The 16399-nt window shown below is 37.5% G+C and overlaps 2 protein-coding genes across 2 annotated transcripts; both read right to left on the bottom strand.

The window, feature by feature from the left end:
- Positions 1 to 2495: 2495 nt before the first annotated feature.
- Positions 2496 to 3757, bottom strand: LOC131874311 (putative leucine-rich repeat receptor-like serine/threonine-protein kinase At2g24130). The gene is made up of 3 exons (XM_059217621.1): positions 3145 to 3757; positions 2747 to 3034; positions 2496 to 2644 (listed from the first exon to the last, which is right to left on the bottom strand). The coding sequence occupies exons 1-3, from the start codon at positions 3755 to 3757 to the stop codon at positions 2496 to 2498; spliced, it is 1050 nt and encodes a 349-aa protein (XP_059073604.1).
- A 10647-nt stretch (positions 3758 to 14404) lies between these two features.
- Positions 14405 to 15778, bottom strand: LOC131068402 (putative leucine-rich repeat receptor-like serine/threonine-protein kinase At2g24130). Its single transcript, XM_058003586.2, has one exon. It carries the CDS (start codon positions 15776 to 15778, stop codon positions 14405 to 14407), a length of 1374 nt encoding a protein of 457 aa, XP_057859569.2.
- Between the last annotated feature and the right edge of the window lie 621 nt (positions 15779 to 16399).

Genomic DNA, 16399 nt, shown 5'->3' with positions numbered 1-16399 from the left:
TTTGTATTATATCAAAAAAGAGTTGTACATCTGCTATTTGAGATCACATATCTACAATTCAAAATGTCCAACAATAGAAAATATATTATTGTGATTTCTATATTAGTTATGTGGTCAATATCTCTCTTGCCAATGTAACCTCCAATTCATATTTTGATATGCTATAATAATGATAATTGCAACTATAGATTGATCTTATGAAAATAAAGTATATTATTTAAATTTGGCATACTCGGGGGCTATTCACAATAACCCAACTAACACACACAGAGGCTTCTCTCAAGGGTAGGGCATGATGAGTTCCTTGTACTCACAAACCCACCCACACACATATATGGTCAATAGAATTGTGTAACACTTATGTCATTCTAATATTTTGTTGTCAAACATTTATTTATGAATTGATTTCTTAAAAGTATGAATTATTTAATGGGTTGAAAAGTATGAATGAATAAAATAAAATTGTTGGAAAGGAAGAATATGTGACTTTATTCTATGTGTTTCTTAGAATGTTTAATTACTTGTGTGCACGTGTATTCTATAAATCATGCATAGCCATAGTTGTGTATAGTCTTTGGAATTATCTAATTCTTTTTCATATATGATTTTACATGCATATTGTTATAAACATATAATTCAATGATAGTATACCTACTATAGGTAGAAGACTAAATGTATTTAATGTATTCACAAAGAAGTGATATATAGGAAGATTTATAGGACTGCAAATTGTAGAAAATTCAAGAATTTGTTATTAAACAACAATATATTTGTTTATACACTTTGAATGGTTAAAAACAATATTAAATAGACCTTACTTTTTACTACAACTAAAAGCTATACATGAATAACATTTCATATGATTATTATGCATTTTATATTAAAAAAAAAAGTTTGTAATAATCTTATATCAAGTTATTATCTCAATTGGTGTGTGGAACATCATGAATAGTCATATAAAAATTTGCATTCATTAAAAAGACCTTTGTATGAATTCAATTGTCTAGCACAATAGAATAGACAATATTTAAGTAATATAATATTATGTCACCAAATTGGGGGCAAAGTATATGGTGTTTTGAAAAAAAAAAATGTTTTAATTTGTACCTTGTATTTTCACTATTTTGTTATATGATCATTTGGTGAGTCAAACAAAGAGATAACAATGTTGTGAGGAGATAACCCATATTTTCTATATATTCAAAATGTGAGAATGATTAAACCCTTTTTCATTAAAGTGATGCTATAGTTTTTTTTTTTTATCAATAAAGACAAAACCGAAATTTATACTAATTATGCATAATTACAGTATTGTTAGTGAAAAACGGTTTTAAGATTAAACTGTTTTTCACTAAAGTGATGCTATGGTTGTATGCATTGTTAGTTGATTGTACTCTTAGGATTGCATAGTGATCAAAAGTCAATAGTAGCAACTAAAGAGTATATGGGGTTTTCATGAATGACTGCATACGATAATGATTGTGCTTACATATGCTTGGTTCACGGATTTGATTATGGTATTAATGCAGATGTCATTATTTGCCATCCTTGTTGAAGCGTCCGGACACTTTCAGAAGGAAGCTGTTTGTGGGATCACTTGGTTTGTGGTTGGAGGTAAGGTGTCAGGACGATGCTCTTCCTCCTTATAGCAATGAGAGTGGCCATATTACTTGCACTCAAACAAGATAATTAAGATCGCTGGTATTACTGGATCGTAATATTTTGAAAGTTAAAACTTTTTATATTTGATTACACTTGTATATGATATGCATGTATGACATTAATCGTAATCATAGTTTGTATTACTGTATCAATTGCAAACATGTACAATGTTGTACCATATAAAACACATTTCAATCTATATTATGAATCTTGATGGTTTTGATATTAATTTTCCAATAGATATGTAAACCTAGGTGATGGCAACTGTTATATTCATTCAAACAAATTCTATTCTTTAAAGAAAAATTAATCATGTTTATTAAGGAATCTGAGGAAGCTCGTTAAAATTTGCCATATTGTTGTTTCACGCCATATTGCGTTGCTTGAAACACTCAGAATTCAGAATTCCTTCTTGTTGTCTACCACCGAATCTCTGTTGTCCATTGATTCTTTTAAGACAAGATGACATTTCTTTTCAAGTATCTAGCAGATAATGGAACCTCTGAGTAAAACCAGCAAGTAGAGGTACACTTCATGTGATTATAAAAAGTAGCTTGCCATAAAAGGTGGAATTTAAATAGCTGGAAGAAATATAGATGTAATTAGTTGAAGACTACAGAAGTTTTAGACAAAAATAACAACAGAATGTTGAGAGTAAAAAGCTGGTACCTTATTTGTTATTGACACATTGGATACCCCAAATAACAAAAAAATCTGCAGAGGTTTAAGCTCTTACATAAGACAAGGTGAAAAGATTATTACATGCTATTATTGTGATGGGCAGTAATTAGTACTGCATATCTTTTAAACAATAGAATTTATGATTGATGTTGCTACCAAAAAGTTCTAATCCCAAACCAAGCCCAGACAACCAGGAAACTTGGAAGGTCTACACCAACTATTACAAAATTATCTGTTGGAAGCCTCTCAACATTAAAATGAAGAAGTTTGGCTTTCATTTTTTGTATCTTAAAAACTTGTGCTGGCAAAAAAGATGATAAATCTATATGGAATGTTGGAGTGGAAGGAACTCCAAGGAAAGTGTTTCTGATGCTATGCAATATTTTGACAATGTCTAACATACCTGCCCTTTCTTGAGGAGATTCTTTTGTGCAAAGGAAACTCATGCTTATGAGTTGTCTAAGGCAGTTCAATACCTTGTCCTCCTCGCTGCTTGTAACACCATTCAGTAAACTGCTATCACCAACTTCTGCTATTGTATTTGGAAAGCTCCTACTTACCCACTTTTGCATGTTCATTCCTTCTACGAATAGGTCTTCTGTAGACCTCTTTCCAGTTACCATCTGTAATAACATAATTCCATAGTTATAGACATCTCTCTTTGTAGTAACACGCCCACTCACTCCATATTCTACATTCAAATCAACCTCATTGTAAGTTTTCTATTCCCAATTTCTTGTAACAAACAAATCAAACAAACGAAATTGAGCATTTGCTATGCTAAATACTTAAATATCATACCTGGAGCCATGTAGCCAACGGATCCTTTTAGTGTATCTGTAGAAGTGAATGAATTGATGGAGTTTCCAGATATTAACCTTGAAATGCCAAAATCTGTTAAATAAGCTGTCATGTCCTCACCAAGCAACACATTGCTGGGCTTTATATCACAGTGGATGACTTGAACAAAACAATGGTGATGGAGATATTCCAAGGCTTGTGCAATGTCTATGGCTATATTCAACCTTTGAATTAAATCCAATCTAAGCATGTGCCCTTCTGAATTTTGTGGACCTTCAGGATGCAGAAAATTATTTAGGCTTCCATTTGCTATTAAAGGTAATATCAAGGCTTTGAAATCTGGATCTGAATAAGTGGTTATGATTCTAAACAAATTCCGATGTCGGACTCTTCTCAAAACATTGCACTCTCTAACAAAACTCCTGGACACTTGTTCGTTCTGCGAACTAAGAACCTTGATAGCAACCATTGTACCATCGTTCAAAACCCCTTTTAACACTTTTCCAAAATTACCAACTCCCAACAAGTTAGCCTCACTAAATCCATCAGTTGCATTGGTAAGCTTTGTAAGTGAGATTTTTCGGTGATCCAATCTAGAAGGTAATGGGCCCATATAGAAATTTCCATTCCATATGTGTCCTTGTTTGAAGTAATGCCCGTCTAATCCATTGGTCAAGTCATTTCCTTAACATTCCTCATGTAACTCGGCCATTGTTATATCGTTTAAGCTTCACTGCGTTGAACTTGAACCTTTTTGGTTCAAGGTTCAAAGTTCAACGGGCGTTGTTTTGAATGTCTTTTTCTTCCACGCGTTTTTATGTCTTCACTAGTCCTTGTTGACGTTTTGCATTCTTTGAACCTTTTTGGTTCAAGGTTCAAGGTTCAAGATTTGTCATGTTAATGTTGTGTCGCGATTGTTTTGCAAAGTCCAGAGTTTGATGTATAGGCTTCTTGGAAGATATGTGACTTGGCACGAGGTGACGGCGCAAATTTTTTAAGATATCATAAACTGCCGCAGAGGAGAGGAATATTCTCTCTTCAATAATTTGAAAGCTGTCATTTATAGCAAGTATGTGTGAGGATCCGTAGTGTCAGAAGTGAAGTGACTTAGCATTTAAAGCATGCTCCAACGCAACCATTTCAGAGTAAGGTCACACGAACGAAGAGTTATGGAGACAGTTTATGGTAATGATGGGTAAGATTTTCTCGGCTTTAAAACTAAGTAGTTGTCACGTTGAGATTATCATTTTCTTTGGAAAGTTTTGAGAAGAAGTTTTTGGAGTGATAGAAATAGACTACGATAGGGGTTTGCAGATGATAGAGAAAGGTATGTTCAACAACTTTCTTTATTGTTGCAGTTTGTTTTAAAAGATCTGGGTATTTTGTTAGCTGTTTGTTTTCGTTTTCCCTTTCCTTCTTTGCTTGGGGTAATTGGAGAAAATCACGAGCTAAACATGAGGCCTACTTTGCCCAAATTAGTGAACTTGTCTTCCCTTGTAAGCTCTTTACCGGAACTAGGTGACATAGCATTAGTCCAACTAGATTTAGATGATTTTCTAGAAAGAGTGCGGAACCCAGCCGCAGATCCTATGATGAGAGATATTGCACAGAGTGGATTATTAGAAGCAGCCACATTTCCCACAACTGCTTCTTGCCCTGAATTAGTTTTAGAATGTATGAATCACTATGACAAGGGTAATAAATGCATAAGGAAAAACAATGGTGAGGTTTTGTTATCCATCGATAGACAGACAGTAATGGTAGCCATGGGTATCCCACACTGGGAACCCTATGAAGATTGGAGGATTGGAAAATCCTATGGAATTTTCTCTGAGAAAAAGCAGTACTACAGAATTGTTATTGCACGGAATTGGCTTCTAAGATTCCAAAAAGGAGGCTCAAGGCTACAGAGACCTCTAACCCGTGAGCATTTAATTCCTACAATCCGAGACTTGGTAATATTGTTGAGCAGAGTAAAGGGTAATTCCCACTCTTTCTATTGGGAGGATTGTATGTATTTCTTTATCCAGGTCACTCTGGATAAAAATCGGTTCATTGACTAGGGAACTGTTATCGCGGAAAGCTTACACGAAGGTTTGAGTAATTACCCTGGGATGTCCAACTTTTATGTCTTCCTACCTGTTATATATGTTTGCTTGTGTGAGAGAATGGTCTGGATTGTCCCATGCAAAATGGGTTCAAGGCATAAGAATTTATGAGTATCATCCCAATTTGACTTTAAAAGGGCATGTAGATGATTATCTCCACTGGAATGATATTTTCGCTCGAAGTTTGACCTTTGAATTACAAGGTAACTTGCATAGGAGGATGTCTGCAGAAGCCATTGAACTTGTTAACATCTATGGCAGTTTCTTTACACAGTTTAGTCACTTCACTTACCTAAGGGTTGGAGGATTTAAAGGTGAACCCTTTAGGCTACCCAGGTATGTTTTAGACTCCTGTATTTTGATCAAAGTTTCCAAGCAGCTTTCCTATGTCGCAAAGGATTATGGTGAGGACTCCGACACAAGTGGGATTTTCCCCATTGATTTAGGCCATTAAGTTATAGGTCTGTCTCTGATGCGCTGAATCTTGAGCTAGAATGTAAGAGATTTCATTTGAAGATCTTCATGAAAAGGGATAATTTTGATAGTAAAGGTTTCATTGCTCAATATGTGAAGAAGATGGTGCCTGATCAGCATGTTCCTTAGTTGGAGGATTATTGGGAGGGTTGCCAGGATGAATTCGAAGTAAGGAAAATGAGTTGGTCCAGGTTAACCTTGAAACAAATTCATGACATGAAATTGCCAATGGACACTTCAGGTGTCACCACTAATGATGAAGATGTACTTGATTCTGAGTTTATGAAGCAGGTACATAATGAACCTCTTCTAGAGGTGGATTGGAATAAAAAGATGGAGGATAGTATTCAGACACACACCTTCAACATAATTTGCAGGACACAAAATTGACTTAGGAGTTGTCGATTTCATCTAACATAAGCAACCGTTCAAAAAGCAAAAGTGGGAAGAGGAATACCGCAACCAAAACTTCTATTTTAACTAACACTCCTGTTTCTGTTGTAGGAAAAAGGTAGACAAAGATTAAATAAGAGAAACTTGACACTGAGGCTAAACTTTCTATTGGTGGTTAGGTTACCAGGTCAAGGTCCAAGAAGAGTTTTTAGCTGCCGGCTCCCCATCTCATTCTTGATTTGGACACAAAGGAAGCACTGTGCAATATGGCATCCCTTGTTTCTGATACAGGCAAGGTTTCAACTGGTGTAGATACTGCCTTCCAGGATTCAGGGATGCTTGATATCTAGTCTCATGTAGACAGTGCCACACTACCACCGTCAGCAGGATCTCCACCCATGCCATCTAAGCAATTGACTCTGGCACCCAAGTGGTTAAGTGACTCAATTACCAAGAAAAGGAACGTGGTCCCTATTTCGGTATCAATGGAGGATGTTGTGAGTAAATGTCTAGGAAAGTCCACGAAGCCCAAACAGCTAAAAATGGAGGCTATGATTGGTTTCGATGAAAGTACGAAGCATTGGACTGCAGACATTGCCAAACCTGCGGCCGACAAAGATGCTATTACTGTTTTAGAAGCAGACTATGCTATTGAACGAGTTGATTTGGGGGTCGGAACCAGAGTCGTGGATGTGAAACACCTGGAGACTTCAACCAAATGAATTATCTCTCGTACTTGGAAGGACGAAAGAGACAAGGCTGAGTTAAAGTAGAATTTAATGCAAATGGCTCAGTATATTCATGCTCTGCAAAACAGCCCATTACCGTTGTCTCAAAGTTCAGGGCCATTTAGCCCAAAATCACTTGGTAATCAGAAATTCTGTGATGAAGTTCAACGAATCAGGATGATTGCTGAGGTCTTCTCAGAATGGCTCACCTCGATCATGCATCAAGGGACCAATTACATAACGGATTTAGTCCAAATTTTTAAAGATGCTAATGAAGTCACCAAAGAATTGGATTCTGATTTATTCTCATGGCAAAAAGAGAAGACTAAATGGGCAATGATTTCAAAACAGATGCGTGATATTCAGTGTTATGGCCTGATGAATTTTCTTGCTGAAAGGCAAGTGCCAGGGTTAAATGAAGACGTAATGTTTATTTGTAAAGAGAGCATTGAGTGGCGTAACCAGATTATTGAATAGGGCCATAGTGAATCAACCAGTTTATGTGGTGAATTAACAACCTTAAGGACAACCATGCAGAAGGATCTGTGCTGCATGGATGTCCAATTGCTTAAAGAAGACAGCCAAACTCTGGAAGAATACTGCAAAGATGATTAACCAGTTTAGTAGCCACATTGAAAAAATCAAGGTGGAGAAATCCTTGGTTGTGGGAGATTTTACGAGGATTTCCAAAGGAGAATCAATGGTGACAGTTTGTCTCGATCACCTGGACTCACACAAGGACAAAGTGCAGATGGTGAAGAGAAAGAAGGAGCTCTAGAAGCAAAGAGTAATTCACATCAGTTTTCCACATGTAACTGTAATTTAGGAATTTTCGAAGGTGCATTGAGAGTGGAGTGCGGCAAAGGTGGTGATGGTATCTGTCCAAAACACCAACCCGAGCGATCACACCAAGACCGAGCAGATGGCATGACTAGCACTGTTGGCAGTTGTTTGCCAGCGAGTCTAGTCAATTTTAATTTTGTTTATGCAGTTAGGGTAGTTTTCTATTAACTCTTACGAGTTAATTTTACTTTGGTTTAAAAACTATTGGTTTGGCGATCTATTTATATGTTTCACAATGACTTTATCAGGGTTCACTAAGTTTTTGAAAAGCCTATCTTTAAAATTGGCTAAAAACTTTGTGTATGTAGAAGGTGGATGATCATCAATGATTGAAAATCTTGTTAACAATTATCTTTGATTTCAAATTTGTGTGTTTGATATTTGGAGTTTGATTTCTGTGAAAAACCGTTTCAAAGAAGGAGTTGTTATACTTTCTATGTGTGCAGAAAACTATTAGCAAATTTTATCTTTAAGGGCTTTTCATTTTGTTTTAGTGTACATGTGAAGTCTGTCGGCTTTATGTAAAGAGTTATATATGAATCAGTGCTTGCATTTATTTCGTATTGACTGGTGGATGCAATTACCTTTTAGTGCTTTCTAGTGAAAAGCATTCTATTGATTGTGTGTAATTTGGAGCTGATTGAATATTTATTAGAGGGAGTTGCACCTTAATTTAGAGGTGAATCAATATAATGATTTTCCAACTGATTGGTAGAAAATTCGTCTTTCTTTCCTCGACCCATAATGTATAAAGATTAAATAAATAAAGGGAGACAAATCTATTTACCAACAGATTTTTGGCGACTTTGCTGGGGAGTGATAAGAACTATTGTTTTTAAAACAAGGTCGTCATTACAGTTATGCTTTGTTCTTCATAAATGGTATTGTCTCATGAAGGGTTTTTGCCTTTTTTGCAACCGAATTTAAATTGGGTACAAGAGGAGCAAAATAACATTACCTCTAAGCTGGATACTCTAGCCTAGAGGCATAGAAGAAGTCGAGAAGAATATGACAAAATAAGCGCTCTTCTTAGTGAAATAGAAAGACAAGCAGATCAACTTGTGTTAGTCTTTGAAAGGGTAGTTGTTCCTAGGGTTTTCTTTATTCACGTCCCTGATAATCAAGTCTAGATTCCCAGACATTTGTTACCCTGATTGTTCCACACTGGACTCCAGGTCGTATACTAGAGCCCAAAGAAGGGGGGGGTTTCTGATCCCGTCTTTGAAGAGTTGTAGAATTTAAATTTCCAACCTACCTTCTTGTCTCAATGAAGGGCAAGAAGTAGACCTCCATCCCCATTACCGTCATCACCTGCATCTCTAGTTTGTCAAGATTTGGTCCTGCGCGGTGTTGCCTTACCAATTTCATTTAATCTGACCCCTCTTAATATCATACTCCCAATGGCAGCAAATAATCCATGGGGGGCAGCCGTAGGCCCATTGAATTTAGGTTTGAACCTTAACCCCTTGCCAAAAGCTGCTAGGGATCATTTGCCTAAATTTAATGGGGATGGGATGGTCACTATTGATGAGCACCTGAATGCTTTTAGTGTAGCCTGTGGAGTAATAGCGGTTCAACATGAAGATGTGGCTATCAAGCTATTTATCCAGACATTGACAGGAGTGGCAGTTGATTGGTTTTATCACTTGCCGAATAGTGTGATAACGACTTGGTAGGATCTGAAGACAAGATTTGAAGCTAGATTTAAGATAGCCGAAGATGAACACTCCCTCCTAGCTCAGTTATCCCAGTTAAAAAAGGAGCTTCCTAAATCCATGAAGGATTTTGTAGCAAGATTTGATAAGATCCTACACAAGATTCCAGTTAATCAAAAACCCACAAATGATAATCTCAAATGTTTTTTTATTAACTCTATGCCCTTTGAAATAAGTTTCCTGATTTGAAGGCAAAGGGTTGCAGATTTGAATGCCGCTAAAACTCTCACATTTGAATTAGAGGATGATTTGATCACAGTGGGCAAATGGAAGAGAGAGGTACAAACATCTAGTGCCCAACCCATGACTTCCTCAGACCCTGTTATCCAAAGATTAATGAATGATGTAATCGCCCTTAAGAGACAGACTCCTAAAGCAAGTACTTCCTATTCTCAACCATACCAAGACATCCCTAGGAAATATCCTAATCAACAGGGAGGAGGTGGAGGAAGACAATTACAACTACCCCCTGTACAACAAAGACTTGCTATTGAAGCACCACCCCTCAAGGCAAACTCTTGTGTGTTTCATTTAACTAATGAACATGATGGTTCTTCATGTCCAGAGATGGTTCATTTTTCTCAAATGATCAGCAAAGGAGAAACAATCTTAGATGCTGATGAAGGAGATTCCCAAAGTATGCCTAGCAACTCTAAAATTCATTATATGGAATATGTCTCCAACTCAGAAAGGGGAGGAAACATGTTGGTCTCTTTGGAGGATTCCTCATACGCAATTCTTACAAGAACTCAACAAAATTTGAAATCTCAAGATGTTGTAACACCCGTTCACAGCACTATGAAAGGAAAGGAAATTTTGACCCGTCATGGAGGTATATCAAAGGTTGTTCAAGAGGTCACTTCTTCGAGTTCTGTTTCTTTTAGTAACCCTTTTGATATCATTGAATTTTGCAAGACATCTTGTGTTCAGATTACTCTGGCTGAGTATTTGAAGTTAAACCTGAAGGAGCTTGATAGATTGGTTAAGTTTGTCAAAGGAAATGATGCCCATGCCTTAGCAAGTGAGACCCAAACACCCATGAGTGATGATTCTCAAGCACATGAAAATGTCAGTCCTGCTTTAGTAATCCCTGAAGTCTCCTCAGAGACTATTCCTCTACAAGCCGATTTGGTTGAACCCAATTTTGAAAATAAACCAGAACCTTTCTATGTGTACTTATATATTAATGGGCATAAGTTGAGTAATTGTATAATAGATTCAGGAGCATCTGATAATGTCATGCCTTCAGCCGTAGCAAAAGCTTTAGGTTTAACCCTAACAAAGACCTTTGGCAAATGTTAGTCCATGGACTCCAAGTAGGTTCCTTTATTAGGGCAGATTAAGGATGCGCAGGTCGCTTTAGTAGCACAAGCTACCAAGAGAATCAAGTTGACAATCCTAGTGGCTGACATCCCTGCTAGCTATGGCATGTTGTTGAGCTGCACTTTCTGTAAAGACATGGGAGGGAAAATTAGGAGGGATTGGTCTCAAGCAATGATCACAGTTGGAAAACAGAGAGTCCTTTTGCACCCTGAAACAAAAACTAAGTACATAGTCTTTCCCTCAGATGATCCAAAAGCTCAAATTTTGTATCAAGAGTGTGGCTTTGGTAATTACATGATATCGATTGATCCTCAAGATGAGAGTATGGTAATGGATTCAGGTATGTCTGATGAACTTTGGTCTATGGAATTTGATGGGAGTTGTTCATCTTTTGGATCAGGGGCTAGGGTCATATTGATACCTCCCCACGGTAAGGTCATTCCTTATTCTTTCAAATTGGATTTCCAAAACATGAATAATACGGCCGAATATGAGGCCTTGTTATTAGGTCTGGCTAAAGCGAGAAGATTGCAAATCAAAATGTTGAGGGTGAGTGATGATGCTGAACTTATTGTTAAACAAGTGAGGGGTTTATTTGCTGTCAAAAATGAGAGATTGAGACATTATAGGAATCGTGTTTGGGACGAGATCGAAGCCTTCGATGCTTTTTTCAATTGAGGCCATTCCTAGGGAGTTTAACTCGAAGGCTGATTCTTTGGCAGTATCTACAGCCTTACTGGTACCACACCCAGATTTCACAACCGACACTTACAGGGTTGAACTAGTTTATAGGCCCAGTGTGCCTGATAATTCTGAATCTTGGCAGGTGTTTGAAAATGACAAATAGATTCAAAACTTTCTGCAATGTGCTGACATTTTTACATCCTTATTTTATGAGGGGTTAGAGGCGAGTTGTAAAGAGTTTTCTCCCAGTACACCAAAGGAACTACACGATGGAATGTTGCAGTTAAAAAGAAATAAAATCCCAAAGGGTATAGTTTCTCTTGAACGCTTCTTTGACAGGAAAGATGGATATGTTAAATTAAAGGAAAAAGAACCCCCTGTAATTCAAAACTCTGGTGAGTATGAGCAAATTAACATTGGTACCAATGAGGATCCTAAATTTGTTAATCTGGAAAAATGCTATTCTGAAGAGGAGAAAAGGAAGTTCGTCAATTTGTTGGTTGAATTAAAAGATGTTTTTGCATGGAGTTACGATGATTTGAAGAATTTTAGGGATGGTAAGTTCCAACATCAAATTCCTTTGAAACGAGGTGTCAATCATTTTCGGCAGAAGTTAAGGAATTTTAATCCAAAGGTAGCAGAAGCAATTTTTCATGATGTTGACAAGATGTTGAAGGCCCGAATTATTTATCCTCTACATCATTCTACCTGGATTGCAAACATAGTTCCTATTCGGAAGAAAAACGGTGAGATACGAATCTGTGTTGATTTCAGAAACTTAAATCAAGCAAGTTTGAAAGACAATTACCCCCTGCCTACAATGGATCATAATTTACAAACATTTTCAAGGTCGGAGATGATGTCCATGTTGGATGGCTTCTCTGGGTATAATCAAATTAGTGTCGCGGAGCAGGATCAACACAAGACAACCTTTATAACTCCTTGGGGTACCTTTGCGTATAACAGAATGTCTTTCGGGTTGATTAACGCAAGGGCAACATTTCAAAGGGCGATGGATCTTTCCTTCGGACATTTGAGGAATAAAATTATTGTGGTGTATTTAGATGATTTGACTGTTTTCTCCAAAAAAAGGAAGCATCACGTGCGGGATTTGAGAAAAGTTCTAGTGAGATGTAGAGAGCATGGGGTATCATTAAACCCCAAAAAGTCTATTTTTGGTGTCACGGAAGGAAAAATTCTGGGACATTGTTTCACAGGAAGGAGTAAAGGTTGATCCACAAAGGGTAAAAGCAATACAGAAACTCAGTCTCGCCTCAAACAGAAATGGAGTAAGGTCCTTCTTTGGACAGGTGAACTTCCTAAGGCGTTTTATTCCTGATTTTGCTGAAACTACTAAATACATTGTAAATATGATGAGTGAAAAAGTAGCCTTTAAGTGGAATGAAGCTGGCAGGAAGGATTTTGAAGAGATTAAAAGGGCAATTGCGCATGCACCTACCCTAGTAAATCCAGACTTTAATAAAGACTTTATTATTTATTGTTATACATCAGAGCATACTATGTCTGGGGTTTTGGTACAAAAGGGTGAGGATAATGAAGAGGTGCCAATTTCCTTCATGAGTATTCCCCTGAAGAAGAATGAGTTAAAATACTCACAGATAGAGAAGCAGTCCTATGCGGTGGTAAAAGCTATGAAGCAATTCAGGTATTACATACTTCATTCACATGCGACTGTTTTTGTTCCCAATTCTGTAGTAAAAGTTGTTTTAACTCAACAGGATGTTGGCATCAACAATAGAGCATCTTGGGTCTCCAAGATTCAAGAATTCAATTTGGATATCAAGCCCACTAAACTGGTCAGAGGACAAGGCCTCTGTAGATTGATAGCAGAGAATGAGTTTAAAGAAGAGGACAATTTACCTTTAACCTTGTTCGTCGGTCATCAGGATTCTTAGTTCACTAATGTGGCGTATTATCTTACGTATGGAGACTGCCCAGATCATCTTTCTCCTAGGGAAAAAAGAAATCTAAGGTTGAAAGCTGCAAAGTACGTCATCTCTAATAACATATTGTACAAGAAAGGCTTAGATGGCACTTTCCTTTGATGTGTGGATAAACTGCACCAAGAAGCTCTATTGAAAACTTTTCATAATGAAGCATGTGGGGGTCATTTCTCTTCTATGATTACTGCATACAAAATACTGAGGAACTGTTACTATTGGTCAGGAATGTTCAAGGATGCATACGCCTAGGTGGCAAGGTGTGAGAAGTGCAAGTTGTTTACAGGTAAACCCTAGTTAGCTGTCTTGCCTTTGAGACCTGTGGTAATCGAAGAACCTTTTAAATAGTGGGGGTTAGATTTCATTGGTCCTTTGAACCCCATTTCCAGTGCAGGGCACACTCACAATTAACAACAATAGATTGTTTCACTAAGTGGGTGGAAGCTATCCCTGTAAAAAAGACCACTTCAGAGATTGTGTGTACGTTTCTTAAGGATAATATTCTTGTCAGGTTTGGAGTCCCTCAGAAAATAGTCACAGATAATGCATCAAATTTCTCTTCATCTGAGTTAAGATTATTTTGCTATGATCATGGAATTTCCTTGGCACATGCCTCTAATTATTATCCGCAGGGTAATGGTCAAGCAGAATCAAGTAACAAGAATTTGATCAACATCATGAGAAAGTTGGTTAGTGAGAATTTTAGGGATTGGCATAAGAAGTTGCATGAAGCACTATGGGCAGATCAAACCTCACCAAAATGGGCCATAGGAATGTCACCATTTGAGCTGGTATATGACATTGGCGCACAACTTTCTCTTTCTTTAGAGTTAGTAGCTTCTAGACTGCAGACAATGATAGAAGATGCACTTTTTTAGAGCTCTCTTGAAAAAAGAATTATGTACCTAACCAAGATTGAAGAAGAAAGGGAAAAGTTGGTTGACAAGATTACAGAACATCAGATAAGGGTTAAAAAGATTTTTGATCAGAAAGCAAGGCCCAGAAAGTTCATGAAAGGGGATCTGGTGTTATTATGGGATAAAAGGAGAGAGCCGAAAGGTGCTCATGGCAAATTTGAGTCCCTGTGGAAGGGGCCTTATGTGATTCACGAGGTTTTGAATAAAGGATGATGGACCAAGAATTTTGAAAACTCCATCTTTTGGGACTTCCCCTGATAATCTATTCATAGAAAAATTAAGGCGCTGAAGCTCTTTGAGGTTTCCCAAGGACATTGGTATTCTTCCTGACAACTTGTTGGAAGAGAAATCTAAATCCTGTAGATTCTGAAGTTTACCAAGAGAGTCTGGAATTGGACCTTCTATTTGATTGCTTGAAAGATTCAGATATTCAAGTGCTACGCAGCTTCCTAAGACAAAGGGAATATGTCCGGTCAACTGATTTGCAGAAATATCTATAGCTTTAACCATATCAAGCTTGCTGAGCTCTAAAGGCAAGGGGCCTTGCAATAAATTGTTTGAAAGATTGAAACCCCTTAATAAATTTGAAAGTCCTACTACCTGTGGAGGTATATGTCCCCTGAGCTGCTTGTATGAAAGGTCAAGGTCAAGGTCTTCCAACTTCAAGCATTCACCCAAGCTTGGAGGTATGATTCCTGATAGCTGGTTGTTATTAAGATACAAATATCTGAGCTGCTGGAGGTGGGCAAGAGAATCAGGAATAGAACCAGAAAGCTTGTTTTCTTCGAGATCGAGAGCTCCAAGGGTTTTGAGTTTTCCTATCTCACTCGGAATAGTTCCTTCTAATTTGTTTGAAGCTATGTACAACTGCTCTAGACTTTGAAGCTGGCTGACTTTGGAGGGAATTACTCCTGTGAGAAGATTTTGTTGTAAACTTAATAAAGTTAAGTTAGTTAGGTTTCCAATGTATGGAGAGATTTCCCCGGTTATTTTGTTTCCATCCAAATCCAATTCAGTCAGCTTTGTAGAAAGTTGTCCCACAGAAGAGGGCATTACTCCTGTAAGATGATTACCTGATAATGTTATAAATTCCAGAAGAGAACAATTTGTGAGAGCAGTAAGAATGCTTAAGGTTGATTTGCTCCCGCTAGTAAACTGATTATAACCCAAATTAAGCCATATCAGTCTGTACAATTTTCCTAATTCGGTGGGCACAATTCCACTCAACCGGTTGCCGGATACTTCTAATTGTTCGAGTTGACTACAATTGAAGAGGCTGACAGGAAGGCCACTAGTCAATTGGTTTATAGCTAGGTATAACTCCATCAAATTGGTAGTCTTCGAGAAAAACTCACCTGGAATTTCTCCACTTATGTTATTGTCATTTATATCTAATACTTCTAGGAATGTGCAGTTTGACAAGGAGGAAGGAATTTGTCCTGTGAGATGGTTTGCATTCAAGGCAAGCAAACTTAGTTCATCAAGCATTCCCAATTCCCAGGGAATTGTGCCATGAAATTGTTGCGACCAAAGATGATCAACTCTAAATTTGGGAGAAAACCCAATTGTGATGGAATATTTCCAGACAAATGGTTGTCCAGGAGTGAGATGACTCGGAAACTGTGGGTATCCCAGAGAGCAGGGGAAATTGAACCATGGAGTTGATTAGAGAATAAATAAAGCTTCCTTAAGTGAAAAAGCCGTCCTAATTGATAGGGAATGTGACCATCAAGACTGCTAACTGAAAGATCCAGAGTCCTAAGAAACGAGAGATTGCTAACAAGAGGAGATATGGTAGAGGAGATATGGTACCTTCCAAAGACATGTTGTGCAGATTGAGAGAAACAACTCTGTGCCTGCGGGAAGAACAGAGGACTCCTACCCACTTTCAAAATGAGACATTTTTGCTCCAAGTTGTGACCGAATTGAGAGGATCATAGGTAATTGCAGATTTGAAAGCCAAGAGAACCATCTCGTCGGAAGAATTGGATGTATCGACATGCAAGCCATGGGATGCCTGAATTTTGTTTGGATTGAGAAGCAGAAGCAGATTGAAGAAAATTGAAAGGATAATTGAAGCCATTCTTGAACTCGGAAAAAGTGCATTTG

This window comes from Cryptomeria japonica, chromosome 3 (assembly GCF_030272615.1).
Source record: "Cryptomeria japonica chromosome 3, Sugi_1.0, whole genome shotgun sequence".
Lineage (NCBI taxonomy): Eukaryota > Viridiplantae > Streptophyta > Pinopsida > Cupressales > Cupressaceae > Cryptomeria > Cryptomeria japonica.
This window is presented reverse-complemented; position numbering and strand designations above follow the sequence as displayed.

Coding starts and splice junctions, on each gene's coding strand:
- LOC131874311 (XM_059217621.1), bottom strand. CDS start 3,757: ATGGGCCCATTACCTTCTAGATTGGATCACCGAAAAATCTCACTTACA. Junction 3,035..3,144: donor CGTTGGCTACATGGCTCCAG/GTATGATATTTA, acceptor ATTTGAATGTAG/AATATGGAGTGAGTGGGCGT. Junction 2,645..2,746: donor ATCTCCTCAAGAAAGGGCAG/GTATGTTAGACA, acceptor CTTTTTTGCCAG/CACAAGTTTTTAAGATACAA.
- LOC131068402 (XM_058003586.2), bottom strand. CDS start 15,778: ATGCTTGATGAACTAAGTTTGCTTGCCTTGAATGCAAACCATCTCACA.